General features: G+C 42.6%; 3 protein-coding genes and 3 non-coding genes across 9 annotated transcripts in view; 1 reads left to right on the top strand and 5 right to left on the bottom strand.

Annotated features, from left to right (window-relative positions):
* The window catches only part of ikbkb (inhibitor of nuclear factor kappa B kinase subunit beta), a 19,615-nt gene extending 9,817 nt beyond the window's left edge, over positions 1-9,798 (bottom strand). The window contains exons 1-14 of one of the 2 annotated variants that reach the window (XM_037258988.1): positions 9,784-9,798; positions 8,907-9,044; positions 7,721-7,815; positions 5,868-5,988; positions 5,162-5,231; positions 4,318-4,406; positions 3,249-3,338; positions 3,049-3,173; positions 2,556-2,663; positions 2,343-2,472; positions 1,862-2,056; positions 1,654-1,768; positions 1,062-1,185; positions 845-996 (exon numbers count right to left, since the gene is read on the bottom strand). In XM_037258988.1, coding sequence (XP_037114883.1) covers positions 845-996; positions 1,062-1,185; positions 1,654-1,768; positions 1,862-2,056; positions 2,343-2,472; positions 2,556-2,663; positions 3,049-3,173; positions 3,249-3,338; positions 4,318-4,406; positions 5,162-5,231; positions 5,868-5,988; positions 7,721-7,815; positions 8,907-9,011 — 1,519 coding nt within the window. In that variant the 5' untranslated portion in view covers positions 9,012-9,044; positions 9,784-9,798. Of the gene's footprint in view, positions 1-844; positions 997-1,061; positions 1,186-1,653; positions 1,769-1,861; positions 2,057-2,342; positions 2,473-2,555; positions 2,664-3,048; positions 3,174-3,248; positions 3,339-4,317; positions 4,407-5,161; positions 5,232-5,867; positions 5,989-7,720; positions 7,816-8,906; positions 9,045-9,686; positions 9,702-9,783 lie in introns of those variants that run through there. The other variant, XM_037258987.1, reaches the window with a different exon arrangement.
* LOC119127193 overlaps positions 1-21,775 on the bottom strand; it is a 665,522-nt gene that overhangs the window by 51,195 nt on the left and 592,552 nt on the right. The gene's annotated exons all lie outside the window — the stretch shown is intronic.
* Positions 39-120, bottom strand: trnas-uga. The gene has a single exon. It is a non-coding gene; the product is annotated as a tRNA-Ser (tRNA).
* Positions 198-281, bottom strand: trnas-uga. The gene has a single exon. It is a non-coding gene; the product is annotated as a tRNA-Ser (tRNA).
* Positions 368-449, bottom strand: trnas-aga. The gene has a single exon. It is a non-coding gene; the product is annotated as a tRNA-Ser (tRNA).
* On the top strand, positions 11,184-21,334 carry plat (plasminogen activator, tissue). Of its 3 annotated transcripts, none has more exons than XM_037259006.1 (15): positions 11,184-11,305; positions 15,130-15,222; positions 15,391-15,514; positions 15,675-15,809; positions 16,827-16,937; positions 17,397-17,571; positions 17,650-17,741; positions 18,272-18,446; positions 18,532-18,617; positions 18,690-18,749; positions 18,839-19,043; positions 19,241-19,377; positions 19,501-19,641; positions 19,730-19,878; positions 20,823-21,334. In XM_037259006.1, exons 2-15 carry the CDS (start codon positions 15,163-15,165, stop codon positions 20,988-20,990), a joined length of 1,818 nt encoding a protein of 605 aa, XP_037114901.1. In that variant the 5' UTR covers positions 11,184-11,305; positions 15,130-15,162; the 3' UTR covers positions 20,991-21,334. The 3 variants fall into 3 exon arrangements, with proteins under 3 accessions (XP_037114901.1, XP_037114903.1, XP_037114902.1); XM_037259007.1 differs by having other exon boundaries at positions 11,185-11,305; positions 15,391-15,433; XM_037259008.1 differs by lacking the exon at positions 15,675-15,809 and having other exon boundaries at positions 15,391-15,433.

The following is a 21,775-nucleotide window of genomic DNA, read 5'->3' on the forward strand; positions in this document are numbered from 1 at the left end:
GATGGCGAGGCAACGAGATTCTAAAACAAAATTTGTCTCGTTGTCGGCAGGATTCGAACCTGCGCAGGGAAACCCCAATGGATTTCAAGTCCATCGCCTTAACCACTCGGCCACAACAACTCAATAAGATTCGTCGGGCATGGTCGTCACATTGTCAAAATGCAGATGGCGAGGCAACGAGATTCTAATACAAAATCTGTCTCGTCGGCAGGATTCGAACGTGCGCGGGGAGACCCCAATGGATTTCAAGTCCATCGCCTTAACCACTCGACCACAACAACTCAATAATATTGTTCGGGTACGGTCCTCATATTGTCAAAATGCATATGGCGAGGCTGGCAACGAGATTCTAAAACAAATTCTGTCTCGTTGTCGGCAGGATTCGAACCTGCGCGGGGAGAACCCAATGGATTTCTAGTCCATCGCCTTAACCACTCGGCCACGACAACTCTATAAGAGTCTTCGGGTAGTGTCATCATATTGTCAAAATGCAGATGGCGAGGCTGGCAACGAGATTCTAATACAAAATCGGTCTCGTTGTCGGCAGGCCTGGAACCAACGGATTTCTAATCCATCGCCTTAACCACTCGGCCACAACAACACACTCTGTGACACACACCGTCCAAATACATGGTGGTTAAGGTGACGGACTTGAAATCCATCAGCGCCTCCTCTCGCAGGTTCGAATCCTGCCGATAATGTGTAGGCCTTAGAGAACCTCTAATACTATCTTCGCCGCTGATTGTACTTTCGTCTATTATTTGGTAAGGTCCACGCACCGTCAAAATGCATCCAAATTCAATTCGTTCTGTTCCCGTTCAAAGAAACAGAGTTAACACGGTACCAATTCCAGTGGCAGTCTGCTCCTGGTATTTGTCCATGTCTATATGAAGGCTGGTGTTGAAGAAGTCCAGCTTGGCCATGAGTCTCTGGTGCATGGACACCATCTCGTTCTTCTGCTTGGACAGGGATGAGTTGTGTCTCAGCAAGCTCATGCTGGGAGGAAAATATTGGCATTTTTCAATCCAGTTCACACATTCATGTGTGTGTGTGTTTCCTACATGGCTGCTTTCTGTCCCTGCTGCAGTCTCTGCCATTCCTCCTTCAGGGAGCGGATGGTGTGCCACGCCTGGCCACAAGTCCTCCTCAGAGGGCTGTAAGGCAGAACGTGCTTTGGATCCTTTTCTGGTAAAGAAGAAGACTACAATAATTTTACCATTAATAACTATCATCAAATCTAGTTTTAGTTGATTTATTTGATAAGTTTTACACAAAAAATATGATAATCGGGGGGTTAATTAAATTAAATTTGATAACTAACTGTCAATGTGTGGAAGAAACAAAAAGTAATTTTGTCAATTTAAAATTGTTAAATGGTGACAAATTCAATATTTGCGTGTCGCACATAGTATTTTTACAATATAATTGATATGATTGTATTTCTATTTTCCTGTTAGCCCATTTTTAATGTTCAAACTGAATAATGTTACATTGGCTCACGAGATGACGTATACTTTTCAGTAATGCAATTTTTGCCTTGTTTTTTATGTTGGTAATTCTAATGCTAAGAATGTTTAAAGAGTTCCACTATTGTACGGCACACACTAAGAATAAAATACATTTGAATTCCAACATAGGAGGAGAAAGACTCACGGATAAAACAGATGTTTTCAGGGAGGAGGCGAGGAGTCAACGGTGGTTCATAACTACAAGATGAGCGATCAAACAAGAAAACCAGAGGGAAGTCTGTCCGCCGCCCATCTATCTCCTGCACATATGAGATTTGAGACATGATGTGCCATTGACATTTTTTTTTCTTTTTCCCACGAGGGAACGATTCGATATGAGCCGTTGTGGTTACGGTGTAATCGATGGCGCACTGCGTGGCCGGCCCGTGAGGCTCCAAGGCTGAGCCGGCCTCCAGCAGCAACTCCTGCTGGGCTGCGGGGATGCTGGTTTCGTCTGCAATTCTCTTCTGCAGCTCGGCCACCGTCTCGTCATCTGCGACGGCGTACCTCAAGATCTTGGCGGTGGTCATGTTTAAAACCTGAACCATCTGCGAAGAACAGACCGGAAATGAAACTGAAATGAGTGCCTCTTGAATTTCTTACAAGTCACGAAACATTCAATATTATTCTAAGCCACATTGAACTTTGACACTGGGATGACAATGACAACTGAGAAATATGTCTGGAAAATTTAACTGTTGAACCGATATAAGTTGAGGTAAAACAGGCAAAGCCAATTTGGAATAAAACATTAAATGGCAACGCCAAAGTAAGTAAATGAATGACAACCTCACTCTCTCCGAAAACAATACAATGAATGTGATTGACTCTCACTTTGAGCTGCAGAATAGGTTCCAGCTGGGAGAAGCAGTTGCTGGCCGTGGCGTCAGGCTCTTTGCCTCTTTCTTGCGGAGACCACTTGAGCATCAGCCGCAGCCACCTCTCCAGCTTCTCCGCGAGGAGACTGTCACACACACCAAAAGTCGAGTACAGGGGCCGGCCGGCCGGCCGGGGTGGGGCTCATGTTGCTAAAGTAACGTGGCTCACCTGTTGAGGTTGTTGGGCTGAGGGAGCTGTTTGGCGAAGCGGACCACCCCGGAGAGGTCCTCGTAGACCACAATGTCGCTGTCTTGTTTCAGTCGCAGTTTATTGTGCCTGGAGATGGGAGAAGAAAAGCTTAGCTGATGGCTTCATTGTTATTCACGGTTCTTATCCGCAAGATCATACGGAAATCGTCTTATTGACAACGCAGGGTCAAAATCTTCTAAAATGTGTTTTGTGAGGATATATGAAGGATTTAAGGTAGACTACAGCCAAAAGTGAAGTTGCAGGACCGGAAGTGTGATTTTGAAACAATGGCTGGGTGTTTTCCCTTTTTGCAACCCAAACATGATCTTTTTCACTCGGAATAACAGAGACGGACGAGAGCCATTGATGTTGGCACGACACACGTATCCGGTCATTCTTCACGTCGGAGACTTTGCTTTCTTTATGCAACTGGTGCCGAGGTTGAGAAACCTCTGGGAAAACGGTCGTTTACCAAAGGACGGGTTGCCAGGTTGGCAAAAAAGGCCGAAATCCCGTGATGCACTCAAACACCAAGGTCCCGAAGCTCCAGTAGTCCACGGCGACCGTGTACTTCTTCTTCTCCATCAGCTCGGGAGCCTGACGGATGGTGGAGGAGGTCAGCAGCAGGCAGATGGTGACGCTAGTGCAATACGTACAATGTGTCTGACTGACCAAGTACTGCAGGGTTCCCACAAAGGAGGTGCAAAGGCTGCTCTGGTCCAGTTCCTTAGCGTAGCCGAGGTCAATGATCTTGTGGATTAACTTAAACAGAGAAAGGGGGAGCAGTTCTGAATTAACTACTCAAACCACATGTTGATTTTGTTTTGGTTTTCTCTTCCTGTCTGTTTCTCATATGCTTCAGCTGTATCCAATTTCCCTTTTAATATCCTGGCCGTGTAGATTCCTCATGTCTGTGATCCTTTTCGTGGTCGTTCTTACTTTGCCTGGAATTGTTTGGCCTATCCGAGCTGCCTTGTCGTGATTGAGAATAGGAGATTTGGATTTGTCAACTGCACGGCAATCTAAATCTGTCGCCGCCGCCTTCGTGCCACAGTTTGGAATTCTTTCATATTGTTCCAGTTAGAGTGTAAGACATCTTGCATCTTGTTCGATTAATTCTATCGTAAATAATGTAAATAGAATACATTTGCTTGTAAAACTTGCACATTCTACAGTGCACACGCAAAAAAAGGCCAAGACTGTGAGGTCAGCTGATATCGAGATGCAGATGGACGACATTGGGATTGTATTTTCCACGCAAATTGAGGTCAAATTCCGAGTTGTAAACCATTTAAGCTTATAGGACTTAAGATGTCTTTTGAAAGATTCGGCTAACTCTCCGCTTGTTTGAAAATCTTTTCGTGTCAATCGTCAAGCGACAGGTGGTGCTAAAAGTCGGAACGCCGCCACGATTAAAAGTGGCATTAGGAAATGGATTAGAAATCATCGGTGTGACTGTGAAGTGACGTGAACAAAATCATCTTACCTAAAGGATGAGGACGTAACTGATAAAGTACTTTAAAATGTTTGAACATCCACCAGATGGAGGATAACATGTGAAGGATCGTTATGTAACCTTAGTAAAAATTTAAAAATAAGGTCCAGACCCGAAAAGTGCAAGGATCACTTGTAGGATTTGTTTTTCCGTCATAAAGTCAAAGTTTACAGTGGAAAGCTTTTCGTAAGCAAAATGTCAAGATGGGAACTTTGTTTGGTTCTGGCATCCATATTTGTCTCTCACCCGCTTCTCTCCCTGCTGCAGCACAATGTTTTCGGGTTTCAAATCTCGGTGGATGATCCGCTTCTTGTGGAGATAGGTCAGAGCCGAGGCTACGGGGAAGAGAAAAAGAAAAACAAAAGTCACCGCCAACTTAGGAACCTCTGGAGAAACACATTTCTAACAAGTGGACTTTGATCGGACCTGTTTTGCCTTAGCCCAAACTCACTTCCATGTGAGCAAAAGCATTTTCTATCCATTCTCATTTCCACAACATTTAGCACTTTGAGATTCCCCCGAATATAAAGTGCGTTATAAATATAATTTATTATTATTATTATTATTACATGTGCCCACACCCAGAAAACAGGCGAGGGCTGATGTTCGCTATACTAACCTGATTAATTCTAATTCCCCAAATACAACCAGAATACCGTGTGGCGAAAACAAGCATCCACTTGGCTTCAAGAATGTTTACCGGAAACACAAATTCCACGAAACGTGTGCGTCAGGGAATGAGTCTAGGGACATTCGAAAGAAACGCCCACCGTTTTTCTATGTGCACTGACGTATGTGCGCGTTACGCTGGAAATGAGCAACGCCATATGTGAGTTGGCAAAATTGCATCCGATGGAGAGAGAGAGAAGCGCCACATGTTACACGGAGGGCTCGTACGTTGCGAAAGCCGTGTGTGAGCTGTCGCCATGGTGACTAAACGCTGCGGTCCGGTGTCAGCGGTGACATCATGACACGGGCTAAAAGGTCCCTGGATATTGGAAAGGAATCATCCGGCCAGCTCACTCGGCCGGACACGTAATGAATGGAACAATAGTGCCGTTTTCACCAAAGTCACCTGGGTGATACTCACAAATGTCGCACAAGAGAATCAAAACGGAGCCCTCGCGCATTCCGCAGCAGTTGTCCAAGAGGTTCAGATACTGCAAAGGGAAGAGAGGAACCGGCACGTCAAATGAATCTGTCCTCCTGGTGATTTAAAGCATGTCCTCATTTCAGAGAATTTTCCATCCATTAAGTACATTGCGTTGGCGCGCACAAAGCCAAACCGTGGACTCAAAGTTGTTGATTTTGGTTTTGTGCAGAGATCAGAAAAGGATTTATGAGACATTTTTAACTATCATTGCTGGAGAGCTGACAAAAAAAAAAAGGATGAGAGTGAACCGGCCTCCATCTTGCCTTGTGGTTCATGATGACGGCGATTTTGTTTTGTCTGCTTTTAATATTCGGCCAGACTTTTGGGTGCTTATTCACTGGTTTTATATTAAAAAAGAAAAACATGCACCGACACAAACAAATTCCTGAACTCAAATAAGTCCTTGAGGGGAAAAAGTGGCGCGTATTGAGAAGATCTTTTCATCCTTGGAGTCCATAAGGTGCGTTTCCATTCAACTTTATATTCATTTTCTCAAGTACTGCAGATGTTATAAATGGTCCAGCTCTCACACTTTATTTATAATAAATGAAGTGCAATTCGACAAATATGTGAGTTTGCTGACTAGGTGGACAACAAAGTTGCTTTATTTTAATTGATTTTATGATTTCATATTTTCTTTCACCTTTCTCAGATCTCCTCCTTGGCAATATTCCATGGCCAGCAGCGGCAGGTCGTTGGTAGTCACGAGTTTTTGCATCCCCTCGGGAACTTCCCTCGCCGCCACCACGTTGACATGATCCAACCTGAGTGCGTTTAAATCCTTTGGTAAGGGACAAGAACAATTTGTATCGGACAACAGAATCGGTGCATACCAAAGGAAATCTCAAATTTAGCGATCCATCTCTAGTATTTAGCACGCATTTCATATGGGCCACGCTCGCCCCCAGGCTTGGAGACATGCAACGAGTCCCTTGTGAGTAATCGCTTGGCAACAATGGCGAAGGAAAACGCCCTCTGAACGGGAAGAACCTTTGAGCGGCACCGGTTTCGGGTGGGGCTGCTCTCTGACTCCAACAATACTGAACCCCCCTAAAAAAACGACTGATGAGTGTGCAATGATGCAAAGTGATCACTGACTCACGGTGAAGTGAGTCTAGAAAGTTTCCTCGAGGTTGCAAAGAGGTTTGACCTTCTTTCCAATTCCTGTCACGAAGAAGCAATCATTGTTTGCTGACTAATCAATCGATCAACAGCAGTTTGTCTATTCCGCTGTAGTTGTCACCTCACTGGATATTTTGGTGACCTTAACAACTCCAGCCAGCACTAGGTCTGGTGCTATTTAACAAGGAAAACAACAAAAAAAACAAGATAAGAAACTCCAGTTGATCCACTCCAGCCACAAGAGTTTGGAACATGTAATCAGAGCTTGACGCTGCACTAATAAGACCAAGGCAGACGTTTGTCAAATGACCAAACACTTACAACAACCCTGATAAAGACAGGATGCTTTCACAAAACATGACCTCATATGGAAAATACACTGTATTTGAAGACTCCCTGAACTAGCAGGCACCATAACCCATTAACATCTCACCGTTCTTACAGAATACGTGCATGCAGACCATTGCGGTGTGATTATATAATAGCACGCTCCGACAATATTTGTAACGGCGTGGGTCGAGAGGTCTGTGGTGTGGTTGTCTGAGAACAACACGCTTGTTAAATTGAAATGTTTTCATGGCCGCATTTGAACTCGCACACACGTCTGACTTCTTAAGTCTTGCAAAAGAAAAAAAAAAAAGAAAAAAAAACAGACACGCCCACAGCACAGACCGTGATGTCATTAAAGTGGAGCACAACGAGGAGGTGGCACTTTATTGTGTCAGAAATAACCACCTTGAGTCCACAAAACTCTTATTATTAAATGTCCCGTGCCATTCTTGCTATTTCGGGATAGCGGGTTTGAGAAAACAGAGATGGGGGTGGAACGCTCAAATGTCAAACACGTGTCACGGAATGCGTTGCAGTGAGTCAAAACAAACTCAAGTATCTTATTTACGTTTTTTTTTTTTTTTTTTTACTCATACATAGCTCTGGGCAAAAAAAAACAACAGAGACGTCGGAGTGGTAAAAATAAAGAAGGAAAATCCCTGAATTCGTCACCAGTCTCAAGACAAGTTGGTTCAGCTCACTGGCTAAAACATCTTTTCAAATAGAGAAAGGGAAGACGAAATGATGCAGAAACAAACACATACAGGCAATTTAACAAGACTCAAACCATGAATATTAGGAATATTATTACGGCACCAAACTGTACAGTAGTTGTGAAACTCTTCTTTGTTTGTGTCAGCATGCCTGTATTCTACTGCCGCCCAGTGGTCAACACACGCACATCGGGCGGAGCATTCTTTAGATTCGATTTAATTATGTTATTGCACAAGTTTCTATTAAGCACATTATTGAGTGTTAATTAAAAAACAAGTAAAAGATTGTTCTTAGTCATATTTTTGTTTGTTTCATTGCAGAGGAACTGACCTCTTCATGATTTGGATCTCCAGACACCATCTCTCTTTGTTTCGCTCACTCAGCTCCTGGCGGCACTGCTTGATTGCAATCTGCTCCTCTGTATCCTTCCAACCCAATAAAAACATGGCATCATTAAAAGAGAAACTGGCAAGACAGTTGCAATAAATAAAATACCAAACTATTAAAAGCAATTGGAATGATGCATTATTAATAACAGAAGAAACGATTTGAAAGGTGATTTATTATTTTCATACTATCAGATAAACGTGTATTATCGGCAGAGACGCAACAACATACAATCGCTTTATAGTGTGAAGCGATGAGCAACACAAGTGACCATATCTCCATCCCTCTTTCTCATGACATCATCACGGTCAAACGGCTGCCCGTAACATGACCTGCCTCCTAATAATAACCCGCAGCATTGTCATCCATACGGGAAGAAGGAAGTTTAATCATCAGCCGTGCCCTCTTTGAGTACTCAATGTTCGACCTTTGTTGTTTGTTTTTTTTAACTTCCTGAAGTGTAGTGGCACTAAGTGACCAGTCCTTGGAAATCCAAGCTGGACATTCCCATGACTAAAACAAAAGCTGCATCAAAATGTCTGCCTTTAAAAAGATATTAATACTCAATTGATTGATAATGTCAAAGCTAGGATGTATCTGCCTATGTTCTGAAATGATCCACAATTAAAACATTATTATTCGTGATACATTTCCATTAAAACAAGCAGCATTTTATTTCCTGGTCTGAAGCATGTTATTCTCCGGTCTCTTTGTAAATATTTACAATACAAACCGTACAAAGAGTTTATTTAAAGTAAGAAATTCTCTTATCGTACACTATACACACCTGCAGGTGACTAATACAAACAAAGCAGAGTCATGACGAAAGGAAGTGGAAGAGAGCGCGGACTCACACTTTCATACACTACATGCAATAATGCTCTCGTTTTATGACGACGAGTGATGTCACTACACTGATTTCAACCGCACTGCAAACTGAAAGAGGAAAGCTTATGTAGAAATGACCTCGCTCGAAATGACCGTTTTAATAAGCATATGAAGCCTTTCAGCACCAACGTCAGCCTACCTCAATGTCATCATTTCAACTATACAGGTGTACCTAACGTTATGGCCGTGTATATTTTATAGCAAAAGAGATGTGTGATTGGAGATGATGAAGATGCTTAACCTTATTTTGCCATCTGGTGACATTCCCAAAGCCTCCCGTGCCCAGACGCTCCTTCATTTCCCAGGCTCCACAGCTCTGTGGCTGATGAAGGGGGACACGGTTCATGGTCTATACCAGGGCTTCTCCAATCGGCCGCAACTGTGGGAAAAAAAAAAAAAAAAGCATTTATACCGAGGCTGCTGTTAAAAGGCACCGTAGGTTAATGTGTAATCCTGCGACTGGTGATGCTATGGTGACAAATACATGATTTATTGCATGAGATTTCCATTGTCAAACTAGCTGAAAATATGTTATGTCAATAATGTCCAATTTTCAATGACATGTCTGCAAACCAGTGCTTTTCAAAATGGCTGCACATTAAACCAGACAGTATTACTCTTATGAAACTACAACGTATGGAATAACGAGCCACTTCACAAGTTGCCTCATGCTAGACAAAGTATTCATTTTACAAAATGTTTATCAACAATATCTGTCGATATTATTTTATGTTTTAAGGAGGTGAATACGTGAACCAAAAAATTGCACAATACATATTAGGAGAGTGCAAGGAATGAAAGTGGCGCTGAACAGTAAGTGAGCAACAGGTAAGAAATGACAAAATGCACAAGAATGAACATTATAGGCACTTTCTATCACTTTATACCGCGATAAGGACAATATACCAGCATGTGAATTGTTTTTAAAATAAAATAAAAAAAAGCGACGTGCATGTGTTGTTACTGACGTTGTATCACTAAACGTTTCCAGCGAGCGCACACGATGGGACACGATGCCTACCTGTTGCCTGATAAATCTGCGCCTCGAAGACTTTTCAAACGTGTAAAAATAAAATATATATATGTATATTTATATCCGGTGTTTTAGTTTAACTTACAGCATTGAAAACTCTCCACCAAAGTTTGACTTCCTGATTGGGAGAGTTCCTGTAAACCTGCAGACTCCGCCCACACGGGGGCAGTCACGTGAGCTGTGCTCTTACTCATGTCACTGCTGAATAACATGTCAAGAATCGTGTCAAACTCATTTTTATCATCATACATATGGTTTTTATCAGAAGGTTGTCATGACTGCGAAAAATATATAAATGTAAAGTCACCTGGTAAGTTAATTATATATACGCAGCAATAATTGATTGTTAATATGTTAATATGAATAATTGACATACTTACATGAGTCAATTTGCGAGTTGTCCTTCCACATAAGAATTTCATGAAACCACAAAAATGAAGAGAGTACACAACTACACAACCACCACACCCTCTATTGCGACACAGTTTCGTAGCCTGCAGAGAATGTTGAACTGTAATATTGCATGTTAAACAAATTAAGTCCAAAAGATAAGCCTGCTATCTATTTTGGCACCTGCATACATTCCATCTGGCAACATAGACAAAATGTCATCTTTGTCTATATGCTAATTTAACACAGATGGAAACAAACCATCACATTTATTTTATGTGGGCATTTTAAATAGTTAACTAAGAGTAAACAAAGAACATGTATTAGCATAGCACGTTTTTCTGCTCAAATATGTGGGCCATTTTGGAGACAGATTTCTGCAGGAAAGAGGGAATTACACTGGGGGGAAAAAAGATTGTGGTTGTGACAAATGACTCCTGGTGCCAAGCGGTTCATCAGACTGGCATAGAATCAAGAAGAACAACAAGCTTAGCAAAACACCAGAGGGCACAGACAGATGGAAAATGAATCATAATATAGTTAAACATTTTAGAATAAGAAAGATAGACAGTGATCCTCTCCATTTTATGAAAACTATGTAACAATGCAATTAATTGACATTTTATCGACACTACCCCAGCATTTGTAGTTCCTTCAGTGATTCAAAATTCTAAGGAATCATTTCTCCCAGAAAGTGAATTTTAGTTTTTGAGGAAGCTAATGAAATGAGCCAACATTTTTTACATGACATCATCACCATCACCTCATACTTTAATGATGCACTATGCGTTGACTGACTGTTTTCAAACTGAAGGGAAATGATGGTGAAACAGCTTACTCATTATATGATACCGATGTCTCTTAAATCTCTAGAGATAAAACAAAATGTGTTTTACTGAACGGCTTTGCACGTTCATATGTGATTTGTGACGTCAATTTTAAGAAAGGGGGAGATATGGAAAAGCAAAAAATGGTCGGCTACATATTTGTATGTGCGCCTGTAAGCTCCGCCCCTCCTCTCAGCTCAGCATCAGAGCAGCAGTCCCCCCCCTGAGGTCACAGCACACACCCTTTCTCCACTCCTCTCTTCCTTCCCTCGCTCTCTCTCCTCCCCACTTAAAAAGTGAGAACAACCGGCGGAGCAGCTCACTCGCAGCGAGGCAACCATTTGACATCTCACCAGCAACATCCTCCTCCTCCTCATCTCTTATTTGGTGGTAAGTGCTTCTTTTCTTTTATTTGAACGTGCACAATCCGAATTGAATGTGGTCTCATCATCATTTTTGGAAGACTTGTTTCATGATCGTTTTTGGCTAATTATGTTGATTTAAAATGATGCATGGATACAGAAACATCTATGCATAGACAGAATGTTGTAAATATCAAATTTAGAGCGTGACAATCTCGCTATGCTTTTCTTGCATTCTTTTCTAATATGCACCACTAGCTTTATATTAAAAACAGAAAATCGCTTTTGCGTACTCATCTTTTGTACAAAAAAATTCTTTCTTTCTATCTAGCTATCTATCTAGCTATCTATTTCAATAATGGTGAGAAAAAAAATCTTTTTTGGTCTCATTTTTTCATAGACCAACTGGCATTTAATCAGGGGTGTGTAAACTTTTTTGGAGGGGGCTAAATCCATGATATCTTACTCTCTTTCCAGCCAACATCTCGATCTGCGAATCGTCATCTTGAGTTTTTTTTGCCAGTCCGAGCTAAATGCCGCTGCAGCCTGGCAATGAGTCAGATTTGAGCCTCCCGCATTCTTCGTTATTCTCCCCGCTTTGCATGCAAACATCACACTGATACTTTGCATCACTGCACACTGACATTGCCAAAGTAATCTGCATTCCAGGCACGATGGTCACTTGAGTTAACCATGTCAGTGAGTCACAAAGTCAGCGGGTTAAAACGGGAGTTAGGAGCTATCGGGACAAAAACGAAACCTCGGAATTCGGAGATTGTCTACGCTTTTATCAGAAGCTATCAATGTCTCCATCTGTCTCCAATGCAGTCCTGGAAGATGAGATGACTCAGGGCGACTCATTGGTTTAATGCTGACCTCTGGGGATTTTTATTGCTTCTCATTTGCACTTGAACCCTTTCTTTCTTCTGGCTCCCTTTCATCTCCTTCCATGTAGATGTCTCATCGTAACTTCTTGTTCTCTGTGTGAACATTCACATTTTAAAGGCCTGTCGGGGGGGCAGAGTGGAGGGGGAGTGAAGGCAACAATGCCGCTTTATACTCCGTGGGACTTTTACAGAGCTGGTGTGGCCCTCCCCCCCCTCGAGTGACTGTGAAGAATGAATAATGCCTGCTAAGTAGCTTTCTGACATACTGCAGCATATTGCAGCACTGTGCAAAAGCACAATGGTCACTTTGAAGCTTTAGGTCCAACCGGTTCAAAAAAACATGTTATGATCTGCTGGACAAGAGCAAGTGAGGAGAATAGGCCATAAATGCAGCACAATACATTGGTGTTTCCTGTGCCAGGTCCTCTTTGCTCTATAGGTCAGGGGTCACCAAGTCCAGTCCTCGAAGCCCCCCCCCATCCAGCGTGTTTTCGATACATCCCCCCCGACACACATCAAATCATCAGAATCGTGATCAGAATTAGAATCGTTTCGCACGGAAACGCAAGTATGTTCCGTGTACTTTCTCACCGTTTCAGGCTTCCACATTTTTTTCTCCTTACTAGAAGGCAAGAATGTCTCACCTCCATCATCGTTGCATTCGCTCGCCAAGGTGCACTCACGGCAACGAGTCCATGCAAGTAGAAATGCAGTAGAGCAAATTTTAGTCGTCACGGTGAACCCAAGGAATTAATAAATGAGGAAATTGGACTTTCACAATGGCAAGCGATGGGCCAGGAATGCCCAGCCAGGTTGCCTCCTCCCCAATTTGAGCTACCTGGTGCTCACACCCTCCAAAATGGAGGTCAAATGATGCTTTTTATGAATACAGCTGTGCATGTCTTTGTCTTCGCCACTGCACGTGTTTGCCCTACAAAAGTGGCAATGTTGTGACTCAGTGTCTGGCTTTGGATCCTCTGTTGATGTTTTCACTTATTCCACTCAGATTTGACCTACTAAAAAAAAACCACGTGATCCTCAAACCGCATTCACGATGATCAATGCCCAAACATGTAGGGATGTGAAAAATGATCGGGAAAATAGTACCCATTTTACGGCCGAACTGGTTTTAAGAATGTTTCTTGATTTTTCATGATTTAGATACTTTTTTTAAATCATTCAATTTTATTCATATGTTGTGCTTCGTGTAAATTGGTTATGAAGTAGCTGAAGTGTTAAAAAAAAAAAAACAATACTTATTTCCTTTGAGCTTGGGAAGTAATATAATTGCATTTTGAGGCTGAGCCTAACAGGGCCTCCAAACAGGGTGGAAGGGAGGCACATATGTTCATGTCTGATGCGGGCGTGTTTGCGTGTTGCACGGCTTGATATGTGTTTCCCAGCCAGTATTTGAGCAGGAAACATATGTTTTCAACTGACAGGGGTGAGGGGGTGGGGGGGACAGCTGCACAAAAGCAAAACAAAAAGGAAACTATAGCCTGTTGACACGTGAGCCCCGTGAGGTTCAGTTTGGGTTTTTTGAAGCACTCGGAACGTTCATTAGCTTTGTTTTACACCAGAACTGCAAAGTGCCCCATCCTTTAAACGGTGAGTGTGCAATTTTTTATTTATTTAATAAACAACAGATCTTATTAGGCTTGTAATGATCTGCCTTTATATTCTATGTGTGTGTACTCACCACTCGGGGAGAGATGAAAACACAGTTCTGCTTTCTGTGTGCCCAGTCAAGCAGAGAAAGTGAAGCGGCAGAGAGCAGAGAATGAAAACTTTCCCAAGATTAGAGGATCAGACAGTATGTTTGGTTACAATACAAACTTGCGGGGGTGTTGGAAGTACATTTTTGTCGCAATGGCAGCCAATGTACTGCTTCTGTATCCATAACATGGTATAAGGTAGAACAACTTCAAGAAACATTCGGACCACCGGAACTGTTGAGTAAATTTAGTTACAGGCTGAGTCACTGATAGCAAATAGACTGACCCATATTAAAAATAAAATGAATCAAACGTAGCCCTTTAAAACATGTCATCCAAGTAAATGATCGTTTATGCTCCGTGTCGTTTTGTAACAGGCTACTTTAATTTATTTCCTAAAGCTCAACAAACGGTGCCAACCAAATGACTCATAGTTACTCAACATACATTTGAGATTTACCAGCTGCTGTCCTCTGCACGGCATCATGTGAAACACTATAAAGGGAGGAAGGCAAAAGGAAATGGACACAGCGGATATCGTTTCCGCAAGCAATAAAAAGGCAAATAGGGCTTGACGTTTTCTTCCTCCAGCTTTCCTCTTCTGCTTCCTTCTCATTTCCTCTGCATGTTTCACTCTTGTTATATATATTGAAAAAGGAAGTTTGTAGAATCGCCCAAGCACATCATCCAACTGTCCTGTCCAGTGTATTATGAGTCCCCATGTGAGTCAAAGAGTCAGGTTGGCGCTTCCTCTCACACCTTTCCCACCCTTTCCTCCCAGCGGCCTCCCATGCAAGAAATGAAACAAAGGAATTTGAACCACAACTGTGCAATTATTTTTCCTGCAATTGTTGACTCACAATTAACATCACCCAATTCATTCAACAAGGAAACGGGCTATATTTATTAGTCAGCTTCCTGGTTTATTTGGTTGTATTGCATGTTTATATTTAGTGTCCACGTGTATAAGGGCATTTGATAACCCTTACTTGGATTTAATTACTTGGTGGTAACAAGGTAGAAAAAACAATTTATGGCAATAATTTCATTAGATTGTTTTTTGTTATTCTGTCAACATTCCCCCCAAAAAATTAGGAGAGGAAGAAATACAAACTTCACACAGGATGGCCTGGTTTGAGAATGACGACCTCTTAACTTGCTAACTTTTCAGTTTCAGGACAATATTCATCTGTACATCCGTTTGTGAATCTAAAATCTTAACTGTCTAATGATTTTTTGTTTGTTTGCAGAGAACTCAAGAGCTCCAAGGACCTCACGAAACCATGTCCAGAATATTATTATTATTGGTCCTTACCGCTCTCTTCTGCTACCTAGCGGACAGTGTAAGTACAACACTTTTTAGTGTTCATCCATCCATAAAATAGCATTGTAGTGTTGAATTGTTTTTACTTTGGCAGAAAAAGCTTATTTAGCTGAAGGAACTTTACAGAACAAAAAGTGCAGCAAACTTGAACATTTGTTTGCTTTTTTTTTTTTTTTTTTTTTAACAGGCGGAGCTCCTCCGCTCCAAGAGAGGAACTCGTTTTTACCGAGGTGAGCCTGAACGGAAGACACCCAGGCGGGCACTTTTCATTGTTCATATCCAGAAGCCTTCACCTTCCTTTGACACCTCCCGTGAGCCCAGCCCATTCTTTTTCTTTTTTGCTTTTCCTCATAATAACATCACCTCAGATTCTTTTGTTCTTCTCTGTTTGTCCATGTAACAAACCAGATTTGCACTCCTCCAATCTGATTGGCTCGTTGTGTGTGTGTCTGTGTGTTTGTGTCTTCTCAGCACGTTGTGTGGATAGTACGACATCAGCCGTGCATAAATTTGGGGACACTTGGCTGCGATGGAGGGGACAGCGTGTGGAGTATTGCCGTTGTGCGTTAAGAGGACGAGAATTTTGTCACGTTGTGCCCGTCATCAGTGAGTGCGAGCAATTTGCTTTTTAACCACTACAATCACTTGAAACAAAAATCAATTGACCATAGAATTCTTTTAATTGCAACATTATTCTCAAGAGCTGATTAGTTAATTGGTTTTTTTGTGGTGAAAATATACTAATAACAAGGACAACTTAAAGCATTGGTGTCAAACTCAAGGCCCGGGGGCTGGATACGGCCCGCCATATCATTTTATGTGGCAAATTGTGCATCAAATTCGTGTGTCATTACTAGAATTGCAAATTGTCTTCACTTTTAATATCTTTTTTTTAATATTTGACCAGTTTTTACTCGCCTGATTTGAAAACGAGTTTGTTTTGTAGTTTTACTATATATAATATGAGGTGCTCGTACATTTATTTGGGTTGACAGTCATAATGGTCCTCCGAAAAAAAGCTATGACTACAATGCGGCCCGCGAAAAAATTTTGTTTGACACCCCTGAATTAAAGAAATTGCATTTTTGGCCAAATAGCCGACCGGTGATCCTTCCATTCTGTTTGCTAACGCTGTCTTGAGTTGTCTTCACTGCTAACTTGCTGTAACCAATTAACAATGGTATTTTTCTATTTGGTCTGCCCTCCTCGTAGCCGCAGTCATCTTTCTGTAGGCGTAGTTTAGTCTGACATTGCTTTTCAAACTCCACTGACGAATTTAGTGACTTATGGACGCTTTTGCCTCAGACTATTTCTAACCACACTACAGTCGGCCAACTTGTGAGCTCAGGCTGCGCTCAGGCTGCAGGCTTTCGAGCCCACGGCTGGCTGCTATTATACGGCAGTTAGATCTCTTGTCATAATAAATAGAGAACCTGGCTGGCAGTTGCATGAAACCGTTTTCCTCTACCTTGTTTGTTTTGCGAGGATGGCCCGAGCGTCATATGATTGCAAGCCGCTGTAACATTAAATAAAGGGAAATAAAAGACGGACAATGATGGTATCCCATTCTGACGATTTTCCGATACACTTGCTTTACTCGCTTTTGTTTTCTGCCCCTTCCAGACTGCTACGCGTCTCATTGCTACAACGGGGGGACATGCAAGGAGGCCGTGTATTCTTCGGACTATATTTGCCAGTGCCCCGCAGGTTTCAGTGGATCCCAGTGTGAGATCAGTAAGTAGGGCTGTCCAAAGCCTCTCATGATGAAGTTCTAAGAATAAATGTAATATTGCGAAATGAAAAGTCCGTAAACCATACTTTAATAGACGCTTTTAATTTCTGGGGGAATTCTCTGTGAGACACTTAGACACCGCACCCTCTCATAGGAATAATTACACATCCATCCATCAGTAGAGACAGACAGCCAGCGATGGCCTTAATGAAAGCCAGACTCGATAAATAGGATTGTTTTTAAATTGTTGAAAGACAGTGAGGAAATCTTGCCGCTTTCACTCATTAATGACAAGTCATGTCAAAACGATAACATTGAAATGGTGTGAAGAAGTGTTCCGCAACGGGAAATAGGCGTCGACTGCTCGGAATAAATGAACGAGATAAGTCGTTGAAAAGACATGAGTGCCAAGAATAATCAAGGGCATGCGTGTATCTAATCAGTGAACTGTTTGTTTCCAGACACCAAAGAGAAGTGCGTAATGGGGAGCGGGGACGCCTATCGCGGAACGTGGAGTATCAGCAAGTCGGGAGCAGAGTGCATCAACTGGAACGCCACCGCGCTCAGGGGAAAGAAGTTCACCGCCAGGAAAGTGGACGCCAGCATCCTGGGATTGGGCAACCACAACTTCTGCAGGTTTGGCCAGCAGTAGCATGAAAACACACATTCAAGCTAATTATTTCATAACTCACCGATGATTTTCTTTCCTCTCAGGAACCCCGACCATGACGGCGCTCCTTGGTGCTACACCTACAAAGGCACTCAAATCATCTGGGAGTTTTGTTCCTTGCCCAAGTGTTCAGAAGGTAACGCCTCACATGACGCTGTAATGTAATGTAATGTAATATAATATAATATACCGTATTTTCCGGACTATAAAACGCACCGGACTATAAGGCGCACCTTCATTGAATGGCCCATTTTAAAACTTTGTCCTTATATAAGGATCACCGGACTATAAGGCGCACCATTAATGCATCATGTCAGATTTTTAATCCAAATCAAATCATTCTCCATTTTATCTTTTTTATTTCAACTTCAGGCGCAGCAAATTACTTTATAATCAGAAAATAATGATCCATGGTCTTTTTGATTCATGATTCATCGTCTTCAGTGGGCCACTTATGATTGATTTCATGACACAATGCTTCGGGCCAGTTTAAATTTAGGAATTTGGTCCATATATAAGGCGCACCGGACTATAAGGCGCACTGTCGGCTTTTGAGAAAATGTTAGGTTTTTAGGTGCGCCTTATAGTCCGGAAAATACGGTAATATAATATAATGATATATTGCTCGTAACCCACGTGCGTGTTCCCCTATTTGATTTGCTTCAGACAAGTACGACGAATGCATGCGAGGGATCGGTCTGACGTACAGGGGCACCGAGTCGGTCACTAAAAGCGGCGCCCGCTGTCTCCCATGGGACTCTCCGGCTGTCGCGCGCAAGTTCAACAACGCTTGGCAGTCCGACGCCCTCGAAGTGGGCCTGGGCAGCCACAGCTACTGCAGGTATCAAAACCGGGATGAAAACAGCGTATTTAAATTATTTGAGATGGTTTTTCAACTCTGAAATGCTTCTGTTTTGATCCAACAGGAATCCTGATGGTGATGAAGGCCCGTGGTGTCATGTATACAAAAACACGCGGCTGACTTGGGAGCTCTGCGATGTGCCTAAATGCAGTGAGTTTTGTTTTTTTCTTCCCCAAATGCCATTTTGCATCCCACCCTAAAAAAGACTCCTCATTTTTTCAGCGGATCGTCTATCCACCATCACACCACTGGGCCCTCGAGCTCCCGTAACTAACAACCAAGGTATGACATCATGATGACCTCATCGACCAGCAGTCAGTTCGCTAGTGCCGTTTGAAGCGTCGTCTCACAGCGCTTCCGTCCGTCCTCAGGGATATGCGGCCAGCGTTCGGATAACACCCTGAGCCAGCCTACCTTCCGCATGTTCGGAGGTCGCCAGAGCGATATTTCCGAACAACCCTGGCAGGCCGTCATTAACGTTTACCAGGCTCGTCTGCGGAAACATTTCCACCGCTGCGGGGGGATTCTCATCGACTCCTGTTGGATCCTGACTGCTGCGCACTGCTTCGAGCCCACGTAAGAATCAGCAAAGTTCAAGTACTTGAGCAGCTAAGCCGATAATGCGAATATTTGTTGCTTAACTATGTTTTATTTGAATCAAACGTTGTTGAAAAGCGGACACTTTTCGCTAACGGTAGCCTGCCCAACATAAACCCGGTGACTGAAGATGTCCCGTCACACCAAGAAGGTCACGTGTGTTCTCATTTGTTCAGGGATAAACCCTCAAAGTTGGAGGTCATTCTGGGCAGGACGTTCCGCAAAGAGAATTCCAGCAGTGAGCAGATTTTCAAAGTGGAAAAGTACTGGATCCATGAGAAATTCGACAAAGAGTCGTTTGACAATGACATAGGTGAGCATTAGCGAGAGGCTAACATTAGCCACCGCTGCTACAGCACACGGATAGTGCGACGTCTTTGTAAGAAAAACGAAAAGCGTCATTTTCCTCCTTTCTTGCATCCAATATTGTCTACAGCTCTGCTGAAGCTCAAGTCAGACATTGGCGTGTGCGCTGTCAACTCTCCGGAGGTTCTCCCCGCGTGTCTTCCTGAACCTGGCCTGGTATTACCTGACTGGACCGAGTGCGAGATCTCAGGCTACGGGAAAGACTCCGAGTGTACGCAAGCTGACCTCTGACATTGGCTTCGCATCGGCACTTTTCTCACCTCGGAGGTGATGTTCACCTTGCTCTTTCTCCTCCTTAGTTTCCGCCCATTACTCTGAGCGTGTCAAGAGAGGTTTTGTTCGCCTGTGGCCCAGAGAGCGTTGTGTCCCTGCTGTGCTGTCTGGACGTACGGTTACCGCTAACATGCTGTGTGCGGGCGACACAAGAGGTCTGGATGATGCCTGCAAGGTGAGGCTCCATAACTGACTAATCGACACATCATCGATTACACGAGCAAATTGTAGCGACGGGGTATGGTTTAATGAGATGTCCTCATTATGAGGAACTGTTTGAAAAAGATTGACTTTTTTTTTTTAATATTAAACGTATGCAAAAGTTAAAAACAAATGAACTATATTTGAATAAAAAATTCAACTTTCAGCCAAAGCAAAATAATAACCCAGCTTGAGCATCTAATTCAGTGATTCTACCACTAGAGGGAGCCCACATAGCTGCTGCAAATCCAAAACAACACTGTCGACTCAATACAGGCTTCAAAATACTCATTCCTATTTCTTAATTTTCTAAATACCGTTTTTTTCCATGTATAATGCGCCCCCATGTATAATACGCACCCTAAAAATAGCATGTTGATGCTGGAAAAAAGCCTGTACCCATGTATAATACGCACCCAAATTTTGACTCCTACTTAAGTCCGTAAACGTAAAATTATTTCAGAAAAAAGATCATCTTTGGGAACAACCGGATGTTATTCTGCCGGTCAGTATCACTGCGCATGCGCTAGCAAACTCAATAGCGAAGAAATGTTTCGGATTTGTGTAGGGTACATTGTGACAGCAAACGAGCAGGTGATCGAGCAAGCGTCTGATACGAGAGCATTGTGTTCGTATGGAGCGTGTTTGAAGTGAACAGCAGAGAAGAAAGCGCATCTGTAATGGCGGCCTCCGTATGATATCCGGATTAAAAAAATAATAATAATGTACCCATGTATAATGCGCACCCCAGATTTTAGGACAATAAATTAGTTAAATTTTGCGCATTATACATGGAAAAAAACGGTATGATAAACTATGTTTTTTGGGGGGAATTTAATTGGCCATCTTTTACTAGCGATATCAAAAGTTGGTTTATGCAAATTGTCCAGCCTAACAATCTTTCAAACGCCTTTCCAGGGAGACTCTGGCGGTCCTCTCGTCTGCCGCTCCAACGACAAAATGACCCTGATGGGCGTCATCAGCTGGGGTGACGGGTGCGGCCAGAGGGACAAGCCTGGCGTCTACACCCGCGTCACCCGTTACATCGACTGGATTCACGGCAAAATGACGGCCAACCCCATCTGAGCACCGACTATGCGTGTTGTATCCAAATCTAAATGGTGGACGTTTGAGACCAGAGGGTTGAAGGGACCAAAGAGGAACTTCTGTCACGGGCTCTTAACACTCACAGTTGCTCCATGTTCTTCACTTCCTGCGCTTGAGGGTCCAGCGCGTCTCTCCTTGAGGTCATCAAAGTTTGTTTACATGCACGGATGTTTTCAATTGTTTTTGTCAAGTCAACTCTGTGGAGCTGTATGGAGTTACAGTGGTAAAGCTCTGTGCACTTGCAATGGCAAAAGACTCGACACGGACTTGTGCGGGACATACAGTCCAAAAATAATCTGCTGGTTCAGATTCTGATCAATTTTAATTTTTTTTTATTTGGGGGATATGCAACATGGACTTTTTTTTAATAACACCTGACATATGGACGGCGCTTCGCATGTACACTATAATGTTTGTATGATTGCCTTTTTTCATATTTTCAGTAACTGCTTATCTCAATACAAATCATTTGTATTTTCCACAAAGGTAGTTTTATACTAATTTAATATTTATATGTGTTTTATAAAAACGTGCTGTAAATAATTTATTCTATAATCCTTTCTGGTAAAACAATAAACATTTGGACTCACTACAATTTGTGTGAAAAGAGTCTTTGTACAGTGCATATAAAAAGTCTACACACCCCTATTCAAATAGCAGGCTTTTGAGATTTTTTCCGCCGTTTACGTGAGCATTGACCTGTAAAACTCTAATCTGTGCTAAATGTCTGTTTTCCTTTTTTACAGTAGGTTGCACACACAAAA

The sequence above is a fragment of the Syngnathus acus genome, chromosome 9 (assembly GCF_901709675.1).
Source record: "Syngnathus acus chromosome 9, fSynAcu1.2, whole genome shotgun sequence".
In the NCBI taxonomy this organism is placed as follows: Eukaryota; Metazoa; Chordata; class Actinopteri; order Syngnathiformes; family Syngnathidae; genus Syngnathus; species Syngnathus acus.